Genomic DNA, 20,928 nt, shown 5'->3' with positions numbered 1-20,928 from the left:
ACCCTCTGGAGCCGAAAGAAAATGGCTGCCGTGGAACAATCCCGGTCTTCGGGCAGCCTTGCTCTTCAGGCAGCCGAATGCCAGATATTACTGCGGTATCTTAAAGAGAAAAACGACAGACACGAACATGAACCCAACGAACGGGTTGGCCGTCAAATGGCCGAATTCAACATCTGGTGCACCAAGCTTGGCGTAAACGAGCCCGGCTACAGGGCGATCGACTTTCGACTCAAGGGCGTTCCACAGATTTGCGACGCCATTAATCTAATGCTACAATCGTTGCGACTTGACCTCGGCCGCCTTCTTGCGGTACCGGCGACGGCAGCCACGCCTACCGTGATGCCCGAGAAATCACCAAACGAGGATCCTTTGGCGGTAGTGGAGCGAACTTCTAAAGGATCGGGTGATAGTGAGGGCGAGGACGGTGACGGTAAAGGGAGTGATATATCATCATTATCCTTTCCCAGCCTTTCCTCTTTCGAGAGCTCAGCAGACGAAGAGGAAGCATTTGCGGGCTCGAACTCCGGTGCCTCGGCACTGTGGACGCATATCGAAGACACGATCGACAGGCTTCACGGACTTGCTAGACGAATCCAGGACGCTGGGGCTAAGGACCGTCAGGATCGTATTGCCCGTTACAGCATGAAACCGGGGCCTAGCCAAGTGTCCAAGCTGATCTTTGACATAGCGACGGAGATGCTCCAGCGGGGTGACCTTTTGGGGCGAGCCACAGAGGTTATCAAGGAAAGAGTAGCAGAATCTTTCGCTCGACGGCGGACGAAGTTTGCCTACCTAAAGTCACATGAGACAAAGAGATTCATCGATCCACCGGCCGATCCATCCGCAAGACCGGCCGCAGTGTGTCGAGCGAGCAACTATCGCGAGCAAGAAGGCCCGGCGCTAGCGACGCAGCAGGCAAGCGACGGCTTAAGCGCCTTACCCCAGGTTCAAGCAAAAATTCCGGCAAAAGAAGGAACAATTTACACCTGGACCCAGAACACCCAACTCCAAGAAACGCCTGAGATGCGTCAACCTGAGCGGCCGGAGAGCGTGGCGTCAACTATTATACGTCGCCAAGACTTTCCCAAAGCACCCGATGTCACTGGAAAGGACGGCTTCATGTGCCCGTACTGCCGTTTGTATTTCCCTGCCCGAGAAGCGCGCATGGATCGCTGGAGGTATGTTAATGGGCCTGGTCTTACTGGAAAAGACGACACGATGAAGAAACAAATCGGCTGCTGACTTCAAGAAAACAAACAGGCACCATGTGTTCAAGGACTTTGAGCCCTACTTTTGCATTTTCGAAAAATGCGACGCGCCGTTTGACGTACCCAATACGTTCGAGGGCCTTCTCAGCCACATGCAAACGGCCCATCTGCCTGAGCAGTGGCACATCGACACAGCGGAAGGGTACAGAATTTTCGATGATAAAGCTGAGTTTGAGTGCTACGTCCGGAACCAAGGAGACGTACCGGATCCGCTGCTGCCTACGATGATGGAGTTTGCCCGGCGCAGAAAGGCGCTAGTTCTCGACCGCTGTGACTTTTGTGGCGGCTACCCGGATGTCATCGAAAAGGACTTCCCCAAGCCGAGCATGCCGGGTGCGCAAGAGGCGCTGCGGAAGCACATCAAGAACCACATGCACGACATTGCACTAATTCTCCCACCGGACCGCGACGACCTGGTTGGCGAAGAAAACGGCGAGACTGACAACAGCTCCGCTTTCTCAGGGGCCAGGACTCAGGCAGGGAGGAATGAGGGGTTAGGCGGCTCCGATCCCATGGTCCCTTCGGTTTGCGGCCGGCAAAGCTGCGACTGTCGTCCCCGAGACATATCTAAGCAGGACTGCGACCTACCGGCTGCCGCGCTTGACGATACAACGTTCCCGCCTGAGAGTGAGGTAGATGAACTTTCGTTATACCAGTATCCTGACTGGGACGAGATCTGGCGAGAGGGAAAGCGTTGGGATAATCTCAGAATTGAGGAAGAAAGGTTTCGTTCCGCATGGAAAGCCCGTGAGGCCGCCCTCGAGAGGTGGCTGCAGGATACCAATGAGATCAGCAGAAAGGTGGAGCAGATGCGCCGAGACAAGAACATCAATACCCCGATCAAGATCGCGATTCTAGACACGGGTCTCAACAGGGGCCTTGCCGCCTTCGAGAAGAATCCGCTACTCCTCAACTGCGTGAAGGGCTGGAAAGACTTTCTCCCGTTGCGGGATTGCGGGTTTACGGACACCCACGGCCACGGAACTTTGATGGCACGGCTGGTGATGGAGTGCGCGCCGGGCGCGGATATCTTTGTTGCGCGGGTTATCACAAGTCCCAGGGATCTCGGGATGGAATATCACTATGGTCTCGAGACCTTCCTAGGGAGCACCAGGGAGGTGAGTATCCTCTGCCCTTTTCCCTTTTTTTTCTAGAATGCGGCTCACTCGCTGGCCGCTGACGGGTGGTATAGGCAATTCTTTGGGCCGCGGGCACCGTACAGGCCAACGTCATCGTCATGCCATTTCCCATCTTGCACGAGTTCAGCGCAGCGATCGCTGGCGCGATCTGGGATGCCGAGCACAAGCGGGACGGTCAGGTCGTCTTCCTCGCCAGCGCCGAAAAGTCGTCTACGGAAGGCGAGAGCTTCCCGGCCTGCCACCGCTCTGTCATCGCCATCTACGCGACCGACAACCACGGCAAGGGCCTGCCCACAAACCCCAGGATCTCGAGCGAACAGAACTGGGTCCTGGGCACGTGCGGCCAGCCACCGGGCTCCCTGCGGGCCGAGTTTGAGGACGGGCCCCATCCAGGCGTCTGCGAGGCCGGCTCGTCGATCGCGACGGCCGTCATGGCGAGTATCAGCGCGACGATGCTCGGGTATATGGCCATGCTGCCCTTGCTGGGCGATGGTTCGGAAAGACGCCTGCGCCGGCTCAAAACCACGAGAGGGATGAAATTTCTGCTGAATAAGATGGCTGCGGACGACAAGGAATTGGTGGACGAAAAGGTGCACGTCGTCAGACCATCGGTATTACGGAGGTACAAGTGGGACAATATGTCGGAGATGAAGTCTTTTTTTGAAGAAGTAGCATCCGAATTCCCCGCTACAGTTTGGGAATAGCTGGACTTGTGGTTAGGAATTTAGTTAGGAAGTTAAATTACTACCGTAACTCTAACTTACTAAATTAGTTACGGCAATAACTTTGAGCAGGTCGCTGTCCTGCATGACCCGCCGGCCCATAGCTTTGATGTAGTCCACGTAGCTGTCGTGCTCGGCCACCCAGCCGACGCTCAGCAGTTAGCCGATATCAATGGTCGTGGCGGCCTGCCCGCGCGCCCGGCGGTACGACGCCACGCAATCCTGGAAGATGTTGCCGCAGCCGTAGTTGCCCTGGCCGCGGTGGCCCATAACTCCGGCAAGCGAGCTGAGTATGATAAAGAAGTCGAGGTCCTGCGGCAATAGGTTCTAGATTCCGTGCACCTTGAGCCCAACCGTGGTGCGCACGTGGGCGGGTGTCATCTTGTCGAACAGCGTGTCGTCCAGGACCATGACGCCTGTGACGCAGCTCCTGACCGGAAGGAACTTGTCAGACGCCTCGAGATCCCGCAGAATCTTTGCGAACGCCGACTTGTCGCCGACGTTGCAATCAAAAACGAGCACCTGCGTCTCGGGAAGGCGCTGCGGAGCTCTGCAGCAAAGGCCTTTTTCTCCTCGCCGCTGGCGGCAGAGCGGAACAGCAGCACAAGGGCGCCGGCGCCCTTTTCGGCCAGCCAGCGGGCAATCTCGCGGCAGATGCCGCCGACGCTAGCGATGACGTACATCGCATCGCCGCGCACGTCGACCTGCGGAGCGCAGGGCACCGCGTACACCATGTCGTCTTCCGGGCCAGAGCCCGGGCCGTCCATGCGGGCGACAATCTTGTCCATGTGCCGGCCGGCCTGCATATCGCGGAACGCCTTCTCGACCTCGGCCGCGCTGTAGAGCTACACGGGCTGGACGGGCTGGACGGGCTTGACGGCGCCGCTGTGGATGAGCTCGACGGTCGCCTCCCAGAGGGCCACGGCACGCGGGGTCGGGTTGTTCTCAAAGTCGAGCAGATTAACTCCGAGGTACGCCTTGTTGTCCAGGAACGGCGACATGCCCCCGGTATTAGCAAACAGGTCGGCCTTGCCGATTTCAAGGAAGCGTCCAAAGGGAGCCAGGCACTTCTCCCGCGAGAGCCGGAGGGCCTTTCCCGCGAGCGAGTTGAAAACCACGTCGACTCCCTTGCCGTTAGTTGCGCGCAGGACAACCGTGGCGAAGCTCAGGTCACGGCTGCTAAAAATGTGGTCCTCGGGGGTGCCGTAGCTCTCGCTCACCAGCTTTCTCTTACCGTCCGTGCCGACCGTGGCGAAAATCCCGACTCCCTGCCTCTGGGCGATCTGGATGGTAGCCTGGCCGACTCCACCGGCGGCGGCATGGATAAGCACCGTCTCGCCCTTCTCCAGCCTGCCCACCGTCACGAAAGCATAGTATGCCGTTAGGAAAACCAGTGGCATCGAGGCCGCTTCCTCGAAGCTCATGCGATCGGAGATTATGATGGCGCCCTTGGCAGGGAATTGTAGCATGGTGGCAAAAGCGTCGCGTGTCGACGTTATGACCCTGTCGCCCGGCTTGAAGGCGGACGCTTTGCCGAGCCGCTTGACGACTCCACTGGCGTGCACGCCGAGAGCGAACTCGGGCAGGTTGCCGAGGGCGACGAGGACGTCCTTAAAATTGAAGCCGACGGCCTTGACCTCGATTTCGATCCAGTTGTCCGCCAGCTCCTTATACGCGGTTTCGTCTTCCTCCCGCCGGAACGTGTCGAGCAGGCCGGAACGTGTCGAGCAGGCCGGGCGTCTTGATGGTCAGCTTGAGCGGGTGGCCGTAGCCCTTTAGGGGCACCAGCTTCGGCTCGCCCTGCGCCTCGTGCCTGTGAAGGTTGGCGTCCACATCGGCAAGGGATTCGGTTCGGGGAATGTAGACGATGCCGTTGCGGGATGCGAATTCGACTTCGCTTCCGCCGTCGCCACTGGTCGTGCGGCTAATGGCCACCTTGAGCACGCTTTCAGCTGCCTTTGCGGCATCGAACCGAGGAGATGAGGCGGGGTTAATGTTAAGGGTGCTGAGGCAAGCACCCGCGTTTTTGTTGCGGATGGCCCGAGCCAGTCCGACCATTAGCGATTTAAGCGGCTCCGGGCAGTCGTTTATGGCTCCGCCGCCCGTGATCCAAAGCGTGCCGGCGGAGCCAAGAATGACGTCGCGCAACCGGGCCCAGTCATCATCCTTGAGGTCAACGAGTACGGGGCTCTCCTATTCGGCCAGGCAGAGGCTGTACCTGCCCTCGACCTCACTCTTCGTGATCTTGCCCCACTGTGCCACGGTCGCCTCATAGCCAGCGGACTTGAAGTGGTCTTGGATGGTTTTGGCGAGGCTCTCGGTGACTTCAGTCCCTGTGCTAATGACGGCAAAGCCGGGGACGGCCTCCTTGGGGGCCACGGGCTTGGTGGAGATGATGAGCGAAACGGGCTCCTCGTACTCGTCCTTGTCACCGCGTATATCGACATCGACACCGTATCCCAAAGTGGTCCCCCCCCCCCTTGCGGCCGTCGCTCTCGCCCAGCTACCAGCCGGGGAGCGGGCCTATAATGAAGCCACTGAAAATGCGCTTAATGGTGACCTCGCTGAGAAGTAGCTTACCGCCGGGCCTGAGGAGCTTGAAGCAGTGCTCGAGCGTCTCCTTGATGCTCTTGGTGGCGTGGAGCACGTTGACCGCGACGACCAGGTCGTAGCTCTCCGGCTCGAATCCCTGATCCGTCGGATCCGACTCGATATCGAGCGTGGCAAAGTCCAAAATCGATGAGTCGGCAGTGAAGCGGTCGGCCGCTTTTGCCAGGAAGCCAGGCGAGATATCGGTAAAACTATACCTCGCAGGCCTTGGAAGCGGCCCCGCCGACGACGCCCTGACGGAGACGCTCGAGCACGTGGTAGATCGTACCGCCCGTGCCCGCGCCGACTTCGATAATGCGGAGGCCACCGGGGTCCTTGTCGCTGACGAGACCGACAAACTCGGCCGCGTTGGCGTTGACGCTGGCACCGAAAGCGCCGCGGTAAAAGGCGTAGAGCAGGTCTCCCTCGGTCATGACCTGCAGGGGCTCGACCTCGCGCCGGAAAATGCGCGGCAGGTTGGCTTTCTATCCAGGACAATTGACAAGGGTACCTCCGCCCGCTGCACCACCCGCCAGAGGACCTTCAATCCCCGGTCTGGGTTCCAAGGGGGTTAGCTCCCGGAATAGGAGTGTTGCGAGTGCTACCAGCCTGTTAAAATCGCCGCGAGTTGGCACGGACCATTTGATTTTTCTACGTAGACCAGGACGAACCCCTCACCACTTGACCAGGCATCGCCCGAGCCGACGAAACAAATCATGGCCGCCCAACACGGCGCTCTCCACCTTATGGAGACTCTTAATTGGGACGACACAGCTGCTGTTGAGTCTTTGTGCCCTTCATATTGGGGCGCCCTCAAGGATCGCGCGATCCGGGCAAGACGGTCCCTTTATCAGGGTTGCTGCTCTTCCAAACCGCCCTTTTCGACATGCACCCTCCTGCCAAAGTACAACCGTGGAGGAGTCAATCTCGTCCGACTTGTCGAGTTCGATGATGGCGAACGCTGGGTGGCGCGTATCAAGCTGCACGGCGGCACGGATCAATCGAACCACAATCAACAGCTTGTAAATGAAGTTGACACGCTTATGTACATCCGCGAAAACACTACCATTCCCGTTCCCCAGATCTTTGCATTCGATCCCAAGGCCTCCATCGGCTTTCCGTTTGTATTTATGGAGTTTATTCTAGGAAACACGGCGATGGATGCTTTTGGGGGCTTTGATGTACATGGTGGCGAGATCCCAGAAGGGTACAAGCCCGGGTTCATGCGACAAGTAGCTACAGTACAGGTATGTTCCCGCCTCCTGCAAAAAAAAAAAAAGGAAAGTACGGTAGGAGGGGGGAATGGCATTTGCTAATTAACGCTCAACGCGAATAATAGACGGAGATCGCATCTGTCCGACTCCCCAAGATTGGGAGATTGGTCCGACAGGACGACGGTTCATACGATGTTGGGCCTTTCCCTGACCTAGGAGGACCTTTTTCCACTGCGGCCGAATACTTCAAAGCCAGGGCGGAACACGCCAAATTTCCGAGGTCGGAGATGGAGCTACGCAGTATACTTCCCAGAGACATCGCAGAAGAAATCACCACATCCATCCGAAACTTCCCTTCTCGTTTGGCAGCTATCGCAAACCACACTTCCCTCATCGGCAGCCCTTTCCCATTATATCACACCGATTTCCACAGCAGCAACATCGTCGTCGATCCCGAGTGCAACGTTCTCAGCGTCATCGACTGGGAAAACGCATCGACTGTGCCATGGGAGGTGGTGCAGTTTCCGCTCTTTCTCAGTACTGTACCGCCGCCGATGGATGCGCCACAGAACTACGACGATAAGGGACAGCCGAAAGATTCTTATACGGTACAACTATGGGACGACCGGAACGAATATGTGCGTCTCGTGAGGGAGGCCGAGGTACAGAAAGGGCCGGACCGACGCCTGTCAACGACGCTGGCGAATCGAACCATCCAAAACCTGGCGGGAGCAGTGAAGCTGTTCCTTGACCCCGGCAAGATTGGATTCTACAATAGAGTGCTCGACCAGCTCTCTGCGGGAGACGAGGGTAGCATAGCAAAGTAGCCTGACAGACTACCACCCAACCCACACGAACCGCCATTGCGTTCCAGCGAGAGTGGCTGTTATCGTTTGGATACCTATCAGCCAGGACCAGGCCCTCCATATACCTGCCTACACGATTAAGTTACCATTTTGGCACGTCCGCCTCAACTCCAAAAGTGGAAGCGCTAGCTCCCGCCCATGATGTTCGCCTTTCGTGTTTTAGACATGACGTCGGCCCGCTCACAGAAGCAGCGAACGAGGAGGGAGGGTACGGAGGGCTGCTGGGGCCCACCACACTGGGGGCCGAGCGCGGCATCACCCATGGCTTTGTTGTGTCGTGATACACCAAACCCTGGCACTCGAGACTGACGGCAGGCTTGGAAGTTCATGCGCGCCCACCACCACCACCACCAGCCCGAGGTGAAGGCTAGCCGTTTTTTCGCCGCTTGGTTTGACATCCCGTGTTTTTCCTACACCCGATCGAAGTCGGTGCGAATGGGAGGAGGGATAGGAATAACTCTGCAAATATCCCGGTGAGGAGGCATGTCTTAACACAATTGGTCGCTTTGCGATATTTTTTGTCTTATTGGTTTTTTCGTCATGTTTTTTTGAGCTTTGAAATGGGAGTGTTTTATTTATGGAAAAATGGAAAACACAGAAACGTCAATTTGCGAGGAGACTTTCCCTTGTCTCGACTCGGCTCATCCGCTTGTAAATGGTATCATGCTTTCGCCCAAACCCCTCTGCGTCGCGCATAAAAAGATGAAAAAGGAAATATTACATGTCGAGCGACGTGAAAAAGCTGGACAAAACTGAGGGCGAGAAAAAGGGCCAAAAAGAGCACCGTCAAACCCTCGGGGGACAAAGTATATATGGTATATACAGGCTATCTACCTAGCCAAAGAAGTGAAGTGTTGAAAAAAAAAAAAATGAGGAAAAAGGTTCATCGGGTTGCTCATCCCATCTAAAAATGCTGAGAGACTAGCGGTCGTCGCGGCGTTGTGTCGGGCGAGAGGAAGAACAGAACGCAGTGAGCACCGAGTGGGTGCTTGTGCTGTTGGTCCCCAGCAGGATGGAAGTCCCGCTCATGTCGCGCGTCGCTGCTGTCCACAACGCCGTTGCCGTCCGGCGGATCCCACGCGCTCTTCTAATTATCAACCACGACCCAATGGCGCTCTTGTCCCTCGTAGATAGGCGGGGGAATAGAGGGAGGAAAAGGAAAAAAGTTGGCGCCAGGAAGGTGCCATTTTTTTTCTGTTTGGATTGGGGGCGTGATGATTTAAGAGATCTGGACCACCAGGGGGCCGGCCATGATCTCGGCGTCGGTCAACTTGCCGGTCAGCGGGGCAGAGGTGGTCAGGGTGACGTAGACGACGCCCTGGAGGTTCTGGGGGATAACACAGCCGGTGCCGGCGACGAAGGGCGAGAAGGAGGTGCCGCCAACGATCTGGCCGTTGGTGAAACCACAGAACTGGGCGGCCTGGCCACCGGCGGCCTGGCCACCGGTGGCCTGCAGGTTGAGGGTCTGGCCGGAAGCCAGGGCGGAGACCTGCGCGCCCTGGGCCATGGCAAGACCGGGGAAGGCTTGAATGGCGAGGTTGGAGCCCTCGGGGCACGACTTGATGAAGGGCGCGGCCAGCGAGAAGACCTGCTTGGGGCTCAGGGCGGTGTCGAAGGCGCTGGGCGAGGCGGCGAGCTGCGAGGCGACGCGGATGAAGGTCTGGTGGCGGGCCTCGATGGTCAGGATGGAGCCGGCGGTGCTCAGGATGGAGCCGTCGGTGACGAGGGGCGCTGCGCCGAGGTAGGCCGAGACACCAACGCTCTCGAGGACCGAGGCGGTGCCGACCATGCCCTTGGCGTCGGTGAAGCCAAAGTTGTACTCGCAAGCCTGGACGGGCTTGACACCGGCCTGTGCGATGGCGCCCTGCAGCAGCGAGACGTGGGTCTGCTCGCTCGTGCCGACGCCCTGGAGGTCGGTGATCTGCTGCGGCGTCAGGCCAAGGGACTGGAAGTCCGACTGGGGGAACTTGGCGAAACCCTGCTGGTAGAAGGCGGCCTCGAGCAGCTCCAGGGTCAGGGCAAACTGCAGAATGTCGACGTCGGTCAGACCAGCGGCGGCGGCGGCGGCGTTCTGGCGCCTGCTCAGCTCGTACAGCTTCATCTGGTTGCCGTTGAGGCGGGGGCCGGCGGGGAGAGCCGTGGCAACGGCGGCCAGGCCGGCCACGACGAGACCGGCGGTCTTCATGATCGAAGGCATCTTGTAGATTATGTGGGACTTCTCCTTGTTCCTCTCCCTTTTGTTTCTATTTCCTTCCTCTTTCGAGACGTCGTGACAACAGTGGAGACTTGGAGTGAGTGACTTTTGTTTCTGGCCAGAGAAGTTATTCAGATGAAGCAGCCCGGCTGTTTGTTGGAAGTGGTTGTTGACGGTTGGAAGAATTAAGGGGTATTATATGGAAGTAGAGAGTGGATGAGCAAAAAGCCGATGATCCCAGGGAAAGCAGACCAGCGCTTTTTTGGTAAGAAGTGAAGACGTAGCGAAGGAGTGCGAGGGGTGAGGAGCAAGAAAGGGAGGGAGAGAAGACGAGCAGATGAGGGGGAGGAGAGAAGCTTAAAACATCATGATGGGATCGAGGGAAACGAACAGAGTGGATCTAAGAAACCGAAAAATAGGCAAGAAGAAAAAAGGGCCGCCAATGTGATGGAACCCTGTCGGGGCAAATCTCGTTCCGGACCGCGCACGCCCTCTGCGCAGGTGGCAGTAGAGTCTGAGACGAAAGCCGGATGCAACGAGTTCCCCCATAGAAGCTAGAGGGTCCAAGGGGAAAACAAGAGGAAACAGGGGATGGGGCACGAGCAGCGGCAGGGGTTGATTTAGCTCGTGTGGGGCACTGGCAAATCCCACACCCAGGCGGCTACGTCGCCTTCCGGCGAGCGCAGAGAGAGTGTTTGAATCGAGACAACAATGCGAGGGGGCGATGGAGGGCTAGGAGACGCTTCCCTGCAGGGTGTGGGGGCGTGCTTCTGCCTCTTGGCGGAGGCCAGCCTCGCGCAGGCCGGCACTTGGGGCTTCCAGTACCATCCTACCACCCATCCCCTTTCGATCTGATGGCGACTCGCGATGGCAGGCGACCTGATCGGCCTGCCTCGCGCGCACACGACGGCCCGGATCCTCGCTTGCGGGCCATGTGCTCTGCCAGCTGCGGCCATGTCGTGGCCGTGACGAGCCAGCCAGGTACCACATCTTTCCTTCCTAGCTGGCGGCGGCGGGAATGGAAGCTATCCCACCCATGCTCGGTCCCTTTCTCTCTCTCTGTCTGCTGCGCAAAAGAGACCTCAGGTAAGGTGGGTTCCCTCTTGGCGGAGCGACTTAGCCGCGGCACACTCGACAGCACCAAGTCATCCCTTTTTCTTCAGACGTTGAGCGCCGTGAGTGGCACAGGCAAGGCATTGGGACGGATGGGGCCTGTCGACCGGGGTCGCGTCTTGCCGTCCTGGCGCCCGGCGCGTTCGGATGGCAGAACGAGCGAGAGTCTCAACTCGCGGGACGGGCACACACACACTCACAGAAACACGCACACGCAAGCTCGTGGACGCGCCGCCACCGGCTCTGGTAATCGCCGCCGCCACCAGTCAGCCAGCCAGCGCCCTGCCCAACCCACCACCACATGGAGCCCCGTCCGGATGGAGGAAGGACCTGTTTCGTTTCCGGGAGCCTGTCCTCTTTCAGGCTGTGTCCACTGCGACAAGGGGAGGGGGATGGTGGCGGGGACGGGGGGGGAGAGGAAACTCCCTAGCGACGACAACGGCGTCGGTGACAAAAGACGGGGACCGCACAGGTGGAACGCGGCGACACAAATAAGCTCGCTGGAGCCAAAGCAAAAGAGGAGCCCAGAACAGCGGCTGGGACCAATGAGAATTTGCGATGAGCAGAAACGAGATGGGATGAAGGTCGGGACAGGGGTGAGTTGGAGATGTGGACATGCCCGCGTTTGCGAGACTTCTGCGTGTGGCTTTCTTTTGGGCAGCGAGCTCAATTTTTTCCTCTCTTCTTTTTTGGCTCGGCATCTCCAACCCGCCCTGCAGGTCCCCGCTGTTTCCCAAGGGTCGCAGGCGGGCACGACAGCGACAGGGTCACAGTAAACGCGGGCCCCATGCTCGCGCTATTCCCGATCGGGCTTGGTGCCATAGAGTCCTGCGTCGCGTGCGGCTCCAACGGGCGGACACCCACACATACGCCCCCCTGTCGGGGCGGGCCAGGCTCTGTGACCTCATCCTGTCTCAGGCTCGTTTCGGGCGGCGGACCGTGTGGCAGCCGAGGCGGCGCTCTTGAGGTCTGCGACACGATTGGCAGGCTGCTGCAAGCACCGACGCTGGTGGGGTGCGTCGTCGACATTGGCATCTGTGATTGCTTCCTGTGATTGCTTCCTGCGCGCGGCTATACGCTAAGTGCCTACCTATTAGGAACCCAGCAGGAACCCAGCAGAATGAACGGCGGCAAATTCCAACAACCGCCTTTCAACCACCGGTGTGTTTACAGCTTACTGTGCAGCCCGCCACCAGTTCTCTGGCTTGGAGCCTTGGCACGTCATCTCCCTCTGCTCGGCTTGCGGGTCCCCAATCTGCGTCGGGTAGATTGCTGGCCTACAGAAGAAAAAAAGCAGCTCAGCTTTGTTTGACGTGCTCACTTTTTAGGTTTGGCACGCCTCGAGCCCGCTTATGCCAAGCTTTCCATAGCTTATCTCCACCGATCCTGGCCTTTGCATCATCGGCCCCGTGTCTCTTCTACGATTACGAGGAGGGGGAGGGGGCTTCGGGACCGCGTTCAGAAGAAACCCAAGGAGCAAAAATCCCCGTAGGCGGTAAGCGAGATCACTAACGCTGGAGACGCCTGTGAGATTGAAGGGTCGGCAGAGCAACTGTCACATTCATCTCACCCGCCGCCCTTTTCCCGGCACTGGCGACGAGCCTCTCGCAACGCCCGGGACGCCATGCTACCTGAGTAGTACGTGTCATGTTCTAACGCACTGACTCCCGCTCGAGATCTCGCTTGTCTTTATTGACTGCGGGCGGCGGCCGGTGCGCGAGTGATAAGGGAGAGGGGGCGAACGAGAGGCTGCGAGAGGCGAAAACAAAAAGAGACTAGCGGTGAGTTGGGACAAAACGAGGACAGAAATAGGGTACCCAGACCACACGACGTCGCCTTCTGTCGACGGCCGAACGTGCCTGCCATGATATGCTTCTATGGACGAGGGCGTCAACGACATGGATGATACCAGCCGTCCGTACCTGCAGACCCAATGGCTGGCTAAAATAACCCCTTGCACCACGCTCGCCTATCACGCAGCTCGCCAGCTTTGGGTCGCCGGCCCGATGATCTGGGTTCGGGTCCGCCTCGTGAGCTGCAGCTATCAATCCGTCAGCCAGCTGATCCCTCCGCGTCTCCTCCCTCGCTCGCTCCATGGGCTTGCTGTCCTGCCTGCCTGCCTGTGCTCGGCCCGTGATCGGATAAGAACGAGCCCTCTCCCCCTCCCCCCGACCGCAGGGGTGGGCACAAAAAAAACGCGAAAGGGGTACCTGCCTGCAAGCAAGGGAAGCGTGGCACCCAGATCGTTTCTGACAACGGCCCTGCTGCGCCCTGCGAGCTTCACCTTCTTGTTTCCTCTTCTTCTTACAGCTCTGTCTGCTCATCCTTTTTTTTTTCCTGTCCTGTCAGGTGCAGTCCCACCCCTGCTTACCGGGCATGGCCCTTCCACCCCCATGTGTTACACACCACGAATCCAAGACGCATGTCCTCCGGCTCTTTGTGTGTTGCGCCCGCCAAGGATCTCCCCCCTCTCGCCCCCAATTATCCAATGTCTCGAGGGACGTTCATCCGAGTGTTAAAATGAATCAAGCCCCGAGGATCCGCGTTATCTATCTGCCTACGGGCGAGGGCTTGGCGATTGGCTAGGCAGGTTCGTTGTCGAGATACGTACCGAGTAGCTTCGTCCGTCCGTCTGTCGATTTCTATGTACATGCTATGACCACCCCCAGATAGGCTGATTAGTAGCATCTAAACTGGGCTCACGTATCCCCGCGACCCAAATGAGAACCTCCAGTGCCCGCCACTCCGTGCAACCACGGGAAGTCACCTCGGATGTAACCGAGGCAATATGCATGCAGCCGCCGGACGAGAGACTAGTGGCCGTTATTCCCCTCTTGAATGGAAGGGCCACATGAAAAGCAGAGCCGCAGATACACATCAAGTCAAGTTACCTACTGATATTGACCGCCCGTCCTCAAATCCCAGGCACGGAGACCGCCTGTTGATCTTCACCGCCGTCCACAAATCTCTTCCGAGCCTCCCCCGGTTGCAGATCCTACACCTCTTTGACTTGGCCCGCCTCTCTGCCATCGGACATATTTTATGCCAGTCGGGAGATCATACAATGCCACGGCGCCCTGCGAATAGACTCCGTTTGGCGTGACTTCCCCCAGAAAGACGCGGCGTCCGACACAATATAACTGGCACATTGGTACCCAAGGCACGCACCTTGCACATTTAGATTCTTCCACTTTGGCCCTCTATTGTGTCCGAGCTATATCATCCCTTCCGAGCATCCGATAGTGTTTTGACACTTCCCACTGTCCCCATCCTTCTCGCTTATGCGGTTGGTCTGCTTCCGATCCACCCGTCACTGCTTTAGCGATCGAGCATGTATCTGACACGAGATGGTTCTCTCCTCAGTCTAGTAGGGTAGCGAGGCTGAAAAGGTCCACGGGGCGAATTATTCGCCCCGTAGTAATGCGAATGCGAATGGCTCTCCCAATCGGATATTATGTTTTGCTTGCTACGTTTTTCTCTTTTTTTTGTTTTTTTTTTTCACTTGAACGCCTGCCGGGTCATTGTTTCCTTTCACATTGGCCACCACGCGATGCCACACAGTGACAAGTCGAGACATGCGTGATATAAATAGGCGAGATTCCCAGACACTCCCTCTCGAGCTGTTCCCTTATACCTCGCAAGACCCGACGTGACTGCCTTAAGCAACTCATGATAAGTCTCTCTCTTCACCGGCAATTCAACAGTAAGCCGATGGCCTGCACCAGCAAATTCTCTCTAAAGCTCATCATTTGCTATTGTCTTGCTCTAATACTATGGCTGCCCTCGACGCACTGAATGTGCGGGCATATCAAACCGTGAGACTAAAAGAATACCTCGAGGCCGACGATAACCACCAACGTTTAAAGCCTACGACAACATTCTCAGGAACCGTCTGTCATCACACTGACCATCTTGTTACAACTTCGGACCTTCCAACTCCTTTTCCCCCACGGCGGAGTTCGTTTCCCGAGTCGCCAGAGGGCTTTCCATTTACCTAACCCCATAGCCCATTTCTGCTCATTCCATGTGTATAACGCCTATTCCATTTGCACCACGGGTGCGAGCAAGCAATCCCATCGATAGCAAAGCCCGCCACGCTCGACATGACAGGCTTCTAGGTAACCTCCGACACCTCACAGGGCGTAGGGGTTCAGAGACCGGATAGTCAGGCATCTACAGAAGATCGGTTAGAGTCAACAGCTCAAATCGGGACAGGATAGGAACGTTTCAACTTACGGTGGGCTCTTGCTGAGATCCGTCTTAAGGATCACGGGGACCCTCGTCATCTCCGTCACATCTTGAATGTACTCGCCGCCCTCCTCCCGCAGCTTGAACAGCTTCAGGTACTTCTCCTTGTTGGACAGGCGCGACTCGGGAGGGTCAGAAACCGGCACCTTGGACTCCGACTTAGTCCGGTGGAGGGTACCCATGGCCGACGACGAGGTCCTAGCCGGCGAACCCGGGACGCTCTGGGTTGGCCGCTCAGCCAGAGAGGCACCAGCCATGGCCTCGGTGATGTCCGAGGCGTTATCGTCATCGTCGTCAAACAGGGCATCCACATCATCGGTGGGTATGGTGTCAGTCTCCGTCTGCTTGCGGGTGGCCTCCTCGCGCTCCTTCTTGGCGCGCTCGGCCTCCTCAGCCTGGCGTGCCGCGGCAATCGCGTTGCTAACCCTCTGCGATGCTGCCGCCTTGGGGCGCTCATCCTCGGGCACGTAGGCCGAGCTGGGGACGCCCTTCTCCCAGTACAGCTCCAGCACACGCTTCTCCTTGCGGAATTCGGCCTTCTTCAGGGGGAGCTGGTCGCAGTGCACACGTTTCTCGAAGCCCCACTCGGGAATGAGAACGTCGAACGCGGACTCGTACACGCAGATGACGATGCCTTCGCTGATGAGGTCGCCGTGCGCATCCTGCCTCGTCTTGTCCATACCGCGGCAGGACTCGATGTGGATGCTCTGCTCCTGGGCGTTCTGTGCCGACTCCTTCTTGGTGTTACAGGACTCGACAGTCTTGACGAGGTTCTCGAGATCCTCGGTGTACTCAGTCTTGCCGTCCGAGAGGACCGAGTCGAGCTGGCGGTGAACCATGACGTCGGCATACCGCCGCGTCGGGCTGGTAAAGTGAGTGTAAAGCGGCAGGTTCAGCGCGTAGTGCGGCCAAAGCTGCTTGGCGGTCTTGCCGGCGATGAAGTACTTGGCCCTCTGCATGGACTTCAACAGAAGCGTCTCCATACCCTTGCGGATATCCTCATCCTCTACCTTGAACAGACTGTTCTGGAGTGCGCCGCTGCTCGAGGTGTCGATCTCGTAACCAAGCGCCGTCAGGCGCTCACCAATCGTCTGGAGACGGCGAGGGTTCGGCGCGCCTTGTCTCCGAAGAAGTGCCTTTTCGGGCAGAGCCTCGGCGAGACGTTGGGCAATAGCCGCGTTGGTCTTGTGCATGAGCTCCTCAACAACCTCCGTCGCCGTGGTAGAATCGAAGATATTGTGCTCCAGGGGAATGTTCTCGTCATCGAGTTGCTTGAATAGACGGAGAGGGGAGATAACCTCTCCACCTGCACCGAGACGAGCCTCGCGGAATTTTTGGGCAACAGCCTATAGACAGGATAATTATTAGCGGATGCGATGATACTAGCCTCGGAGGGCACACCCATAGGAATAGGCCTGGGCGATGGGGCAACTTACGTTCAGGATCTGGACGTCATTCTGAGGGACCGAGTCATGGCTGTAGCCAGACTCCGCGAGGGCGGCGTTGATCTGCTCGAGGTTGAGCTTGCCCGCAGGCTTCACAACACTCTTTCCGATCCAGGTGTCGCCCTCGGCAACGGCGCCGTTGTGCGGGTTGACTTGGAAAACGATACTGACGGTCAGGCGCTCGTCGCCAGGGGTAAGCGAGCAGACCTCCTTTGCCAACTTAGGGGGCAGAAGAGCGCAGGATCTGTTGACCAGATGCACCGCGGTGCCGCGCTTCTTGGCCTCGCGGTCGACGAGGGAGTTGGGCTTGATGAAGTGCGCCACGTCAGCCACGTGGACACCGATCTCAATCTTGCCGTCCGGCTTGGTCTTGACGTGAACCGCATTGCCAAGCTCGGTCGAACCGTCCAGGTCGAGAGTGAAGGTCTTCTCATCCCGGTAGTCCCTCCTCTCGGCGATGGCGGCCTCATCCTCCTTGGCGATGGACCAGTCCTGAAGGCCAACGCTGCGCAGCACAGCGTCAGAGAACTCATCGGACGCAAAGTTGTTGTCGCGAAGAAGCGCGTCTGTCTCGACCTTCAAGTCGCCCATCTTGCCCAGCTGCTCAACAAGGGTACCGAAGGGGTGCAGGGAGGTGATGGGCCAGCGCTTGATGCAAGCCACGAAGATGCGGTCCGCGTAGTCTTGGTGCTTCTCAACGAAGTCTCGCGGGGCTTGCTCGGTTGGGATGGCAATGAGGGGAACGCGCTTGTCGGTAGGCTTGAACCAGACAATCTTGGGCTTCTCCTGGTGCCGGCTGTCCTGGTGCCGACCGCCATCCCGGGCAGCGCGCTCGGCCTCCTGCTTCTCCTTGGTGGCCTGGCTGCTAGGACGCAGCAAGCCGAGGGTGCCCGAGAACATCTGGCCAGCAACACGCTCAATGACGGCCACGATGTGGCCAGCGTAGAGCGGTTTGGCCTCGTCGCTGATCTCCTCCTCCTCGACGAGCAGGAGACTTTGACCCTCAACCTCGACATCATCGTTCTTCTTCTGGGTAGGTCGCTGCCGCAGACTGCCGCGGCGGCGGATACCACCCTCACTAGGGGTGCCGTCCTCGCCGTTTGCGTTGCTCTGGCTCCCGTTGTTAGTCGAGCCAGAGCGGGTATCAGTGATGTCCTTGCGCTTCTTCTTCTCCTCCTTCTCTCGCTTCTGACCCCACACCTCATCGACATCAAGAAGCTCGACGGCCACCAGATCGCCTTCCAGAGCGCGGTTGCGGTCCTTGCTGCCGCAGATGAAGATATCAGCGTCCAAAAGACCATCCTGGGTCGAGACATAGGCGTCACTGCGGTTCTTCTTGTTGACACGGAGAATTCCAGACACAAGTTGTCCATCTCCGAGAAGAGCCGGCAGGGTGGCCTGGGGAAGGTAAGGCGTGAACAGCGTCTTGCGCTGCTGCTGCTGCGGTTGCTGGCCCATCTGATGGGCGTGCTGGCTGCCCTGCAGCCCAACCATGTGCTGGCCGTTCATCTGCGCAGCCTGGAGCGCCTGAAGCTGCTGGATCTGCAGCGGGGTAAGCTGCTGCTGACCAGCGTACATGCCAGCCATAAGCATCTGGTTGGGCATCTGGACAAGCTGGGGCTGCCCGGTGTACTGGAAAGATCCAATGGAGCCCTGGCTAACCGAGCCGCGAGAGCGATGGCCTGGCTGGAAGCCCTGCTGCTGCGCCTGTTGCTGATCTCCTTGGCCGTTCTGGTTATTACGCCAGTTGCCGTCAAAGTTGCGCGAGGATGAACGGACGTGTCCACCACGGCCACCCTCCCCGGAGGCGCCACCGCGACCACCGCCACGCCCAACAGCCATGCTTTGGCTTCTACCATGGGCACCGCCGCGGCCACCCCGGGCGGCCTGACCTTGGGGCGCCTGGTTTTCAGCCGCAGGCTGCGCAGCAGGCTTGGCCTCCTCGTCCTGGGTCTCGGACGAACCCGAAGCGTTTGGACCGGGAAACTGGAACCCCGAGGTGGTGCGTTTCTGTTGGGCGAGCTCCGCCGCCTTCTTGGCGTCTGCAAGGGCCAGCGAGTGCCTCCGTTGATGGCCACCGCCAGAGCCGCCGCCACCGCGGCCACCACGACCGCCGCCACCGGCGTTGTTCTCGCGGCCCTGCCCCGAGGTGGTCTCAAAGTTGAACCCAGTTCCGGCTGTACCAGAGGACGGAGCTGGCGGAGGGCCGCCCATGCCCATGTTGGGAATGGCAGACTGGTTGCGACGATGTGCCGGAGCCGCCGCTTGCTGCATGGCAACTTGTTGCTGTTGAAGCTGACCAGGGAACTGAAATCCGGCCTGCGGGGCCATGGCGGATTGCAAAGGATTGAAAGCACCGCCAGGCATGGCCTGTCCCGGCTGGATCATGCCCAGGTTAACATATTGTTGGTGTGAGGCTTGAAGAGCCTGCTGCTGCTGTTGCAACAGCTCGATCTGCTGCTGGATGGCAAGCTGCTCCACTGCGGCAAGGCGAAAGAGGACACGTCAGTAGATGGAAGGGCATTGGCGAGGCTAACGGCCTGAGAGGTGGCCAACAAGATGAACGGTCGGGGTTGAGGGGAGATGAAAGAAGGAAGGGAAAAGCGACCGAAAAAAGTCATGATCGGGATTCAGACCCAGACCGGAGTTGGCAGCCTGGTGAAGTACAGCCTCAGGATGGCGACGGCTGCAAAAAGGACAACAAAACAAGATGGATAGATGGCTTACTGTTGGGATTGGCGAACATGCTCATCAACGGCGTCAGCTCCGATGGGCTACGGCGATGAGCAATGTGCAGCCGGCGGCCAGTCGGGCCAGGAACACCCCCGGTGGGAGGTTGATTCTGCTGTTGCTGCTCCATGATGGCGGATCAATTCTGAGCAGCACCTGGCAGTGCACGTCGAGTGCTTAACCGTGGTTTTTTTTTTTTTTCCCTCTTCTCGCGCGTGGCGACAAGAGTGCGTGTTTGGGTGCGGTCGATGGAAGTATTGTTTTTTCTCTGCAGTACGATGCGGTCGGAAGCGGGAGCTTGAAGCTTCGGGTCTGGATGTCTGTGGGGTTTGATGGGAGCAGGCTGAGGAGCTAGAGCCAGATGTTGGTAGGGGACCGACAAGACGGCAGAGAGCTGTGGGACAAGGCAGGCGTGGGGTTGGAAGTGGGAAACAATGTAAAAGGAGGGATGCGAACAGAGCAAGGAACGTGTGAGAGGGAGAGACTGGCTGCGTTGGCTGTAGGGATTGAAGAGGGGGTCAGGCACGATGGGAGAGGAGGAGTGCAGGAGGACAGAGGGAGGGAGAAGAAGAGAAGGACGGAGTCGAGGCCGACAAAGTTGATGATGTAGGTCTGGCTTTCTCTGCATGCACTGGCTGTTGCCCCAGCTGGCGGGATTTTGCCTGGCCCATCACAGAGCCCCCCAGTCGCCCAAGAGGGCCAAAGGCCTGTGGACGCCCCACTCAAGCCGCCAAATAAGACGCACTGATCGCTGGCTAGCGGCCCACTGCAGAACCCCCTCTGAGGAGAGCGGAGCACGCCCCTTGCTGCGATGTGGGAGAATTGACCCCTAGACATGGATTCGACAGCCCAAAGGTCGCAGTCGCTCGTCAGAATGGTGGCACGACCGTCACAATACGAGACCATGTCGAGTCTGTCTGTCTGCCCGTCTTGTCATTAAAATTTGCCAACAAACTCCACGGTGGGTGGGCGGCCAAACATCAGGACCCGAGGGGATAATCGCATTGCAGCCATTCTTGCTCGCCTGGCGCGGCCTGCGAGCCGGGCTGATGCTTGGGACGCCCACTGGGATCCCAAAAAAAGCATCCTGCCGCTTTGTACGCCTGCTAAATAAAGCTGACAGCTCGGCCTCTCCAAAGGCGCGGCTCGGTCTATTTGCCAGTGTAGCCCCACCAGCCTAGGTACATAACATGAGGTTGCACGCAGCGCAAGTATCCGAACTTTGCGCCCAGACAACGCTAGAGCGCGGCATAGCAACGCCAGAGTGGAATCGAGGGTCTGGATCTTGCCGAATCTGTCCTGTGCCGAGTTAGTCAATCCTATCCCTGACCAAACACCCCTCGCCTGAGGCTGGCTGGGCTACATCTTCATCTGTGTTCTGCCTGGGTGATGTGTCTTCA

At 58.3% G+C, this 20,928-nt stretch overlaps 7 protein-coding genes across 7 annotated transcripts; 2 read left to right on the top strand and 5 right to left on the bottom strand.

The window, feature by feature from the left end:
- Positions 1 to 156: 156 nt before the first annotated feature.
- On the top strand, positions 157 to 3,453 carry GGTG_06890 (hypothetical protein; the record flags this gene model as incomplete). The annotated part of the gene is made up of 5 exons (XM_009224712.1): positions 157 to 858; positions 997 to 1,178; positions 1,261 to 2,386; positions 2,461 to 3,029; positions 3,180 to 3,453. The coding sequence occupies 5 exons, from the start codon at positions 157 to 159 to the stop codon at positions 3,451 to 3,453; spliced, it is 2,853 nt and encodes a 950-aa protein (XP_009222976.1).
- Positions 3,454 to 3,974: 521 nt separating this feature from the next.
- Positions 3,975 to 6,152, bottom strand: GGTG_06889 (hypothetical protein; the record flags this gene model as incomplete). Its single annotated transcript, XM_009224711.1, has 5 exons — positions 3,975 to 4,739; positions 4,804 to 5,295; positions 5,359 to 5,621; positions 5,710 to 5,895; positions 6,008 to 6,152. 5 exons carry the CDS (start codon positions 6,150 to 6,152, stop codon positions 3,975 to 3,977), a joined length of 1,851 nt encoding a protein of 616 aa, XP_009222975.1.
- A 239-nt stretch (positions 6,153 to 6,391) lies between these two features.
- On the top strand, positions 6,392 to 8,510 carry GGTG_06888 (hypothetical protein). Its single transcript, XM_009224710.1, has 2 exons — positions 6,392 to 6,965; positions 7,058 to 8,510. The coding sequence occupies exons 1-2, from the start codon at positions 6,435 to 6,437 to the stop codon at positions 7,757 to 7,759; spliced, it is 1,233 nt and encodes a 410-aa protein (XP_009222974.1). The 5' UTR covers positions 6,392 to 6,434; the 3' UTR covers positions 7,760 to 8,510.
- Positions 8,511 to 9,017: 507 nt separating this feature from the next.
- GGTG_06887 (hypothetical protein) lies at positions 9,018 to 9,995 on the bottom strand (the record flags this gene model as incomplete). The annotated part of the gene is made up of 1 exon (XM_009224709.1): positions 9,018 to 9,995. The coding sequence occupies one exon, from the start codon at positions 9,993 to 9,995 to the stop codon at positions 9,018 to 9,020; it is 978 nt and encodes a 325-aa protein (XP_009222973.1).
- A 617-nt stretch (positions 9,996 to 10,612) lies between these two features.
- On the bottom strand, positions 10,613 to 10,948 carry GGTG_06886 (hypothetical protein; the record flags this gene model as incomplete). Its single annotated transcript, XM_009224708.1, has 1 exon — positions 10,613 to 10,948. One exon carries the CDS (start codon positions 10,946 to 10,948, stop codon positions 10,613 to 10,615), a length of 336 nt encoding a protein of 111 aa, XP_009222972.1.
- Positions 10,949 to 12,191: 1,243 nt separating this feature from the next.
- On the bottom strand, positions 12,192 to 12,731 carry GGTG_06885 (hypothetical protein; the record flags this gene model as incomplete). Its single annotated transcript, XM_009224707.1, has 3 exons — positions 12,192 to 12,195; positions 12,284 to 12,382; positions 12,676 to 12,731. The coding sequence occupies 3 exons, from the start codon at positions 12,729 to 12,731 to the stop codon at positions 12,192 to 12,194; spliced, it is 159 nt and encodes a 52-aa protein (XP_009222971.1).
- A 2,103-nt stretch (positions 12,732 to 14,834) lies between these two features.
- On the bottom strand, positions 14,835 to 19,729 carry GGTG_06884 (cell wall biogenesis protein phosphatase Ssd1). Its single transcript, XM_009224706.1, has 4 exons — positions 19,526 to 19,729; positions 16,790 to 19,278; positions 15,342 to 16,699; positions 14,835 to 15,278 (listed from the first exon to the last, which is right to left on the bottom strand). Exons 1-4 carry the CDS (start codon positions 19,656 to 19,658, stop codon positions 15,239 to 15,241), a joined length of 4,020 nt encoding a protein of 1,339 aa, XP_009222970.1. The 5' UTR covers positions 19,659 to 19,729; the 3' UTR covers positions 14,835 to 15,238.
- Positions 19,730 to 20,928: the final 1,199 nt, after the last annotated feature.

Source organism: Gaeumannomyces tritici (genome assembly GCF_000145635.1).
Source record: "Gaeumannomyces tritici R3-111a-1 unplaced genomic scaffold supercont2.3, whole genome shotgun sequence".
Taxonomy (NCBI): domain Eukaryota; kingdom Fungi; phylum Ascomycota; class Sordariomycetes; order Magnaporthales; family Magnaporthaceae; genus Gaeumannomyces; species Gaeumannomyces tritici.
The sequence above is the reverse complement of the archived record's forward strand: the minus strand, read 5'-3'. Positions and strand labels throughout refer to the sequence as shown.

Bases quoted from the DNA above. Each gene is read 5' to 3' on its own strand.
- GGTG_06888 (XM_009224710.1), top strand. From the start codon at position 6,435: ATGGCCGCCCAACACGGCGCTCTCCACCTTATGGAGACTCTTAATTGG. The intron at 6,966-7,057 runs GTATGTTCCCGC...CGCGAATAATAG, and splicing joins GACAAGTAGCTACAGTACAG to ACGGAGATCGCATCTGTCCG.
- GGTG_06884 (XM_009224706.1), bottom strand. From the start codon at position 19,658: ATGGAGCAGCAACAGCAGAATCAACCTCCCACCGGGGGTGTTCCTGGC. The intron at 19,279-19,525 runs GTAAGCCATCTA...GCCTTGCCGCAG, and splicing joins CATGTTCGCCAATCCCAACA to TGGAGCAGCTTGCCATCCAG. The intron at 15,279-15,341 runs GTAAGTTGAAAC...GATCTTCTGTAG, and splicing joins GATCTCAGCAAGAGCCCACC to ATGCCTGACTATCCGGTCTC.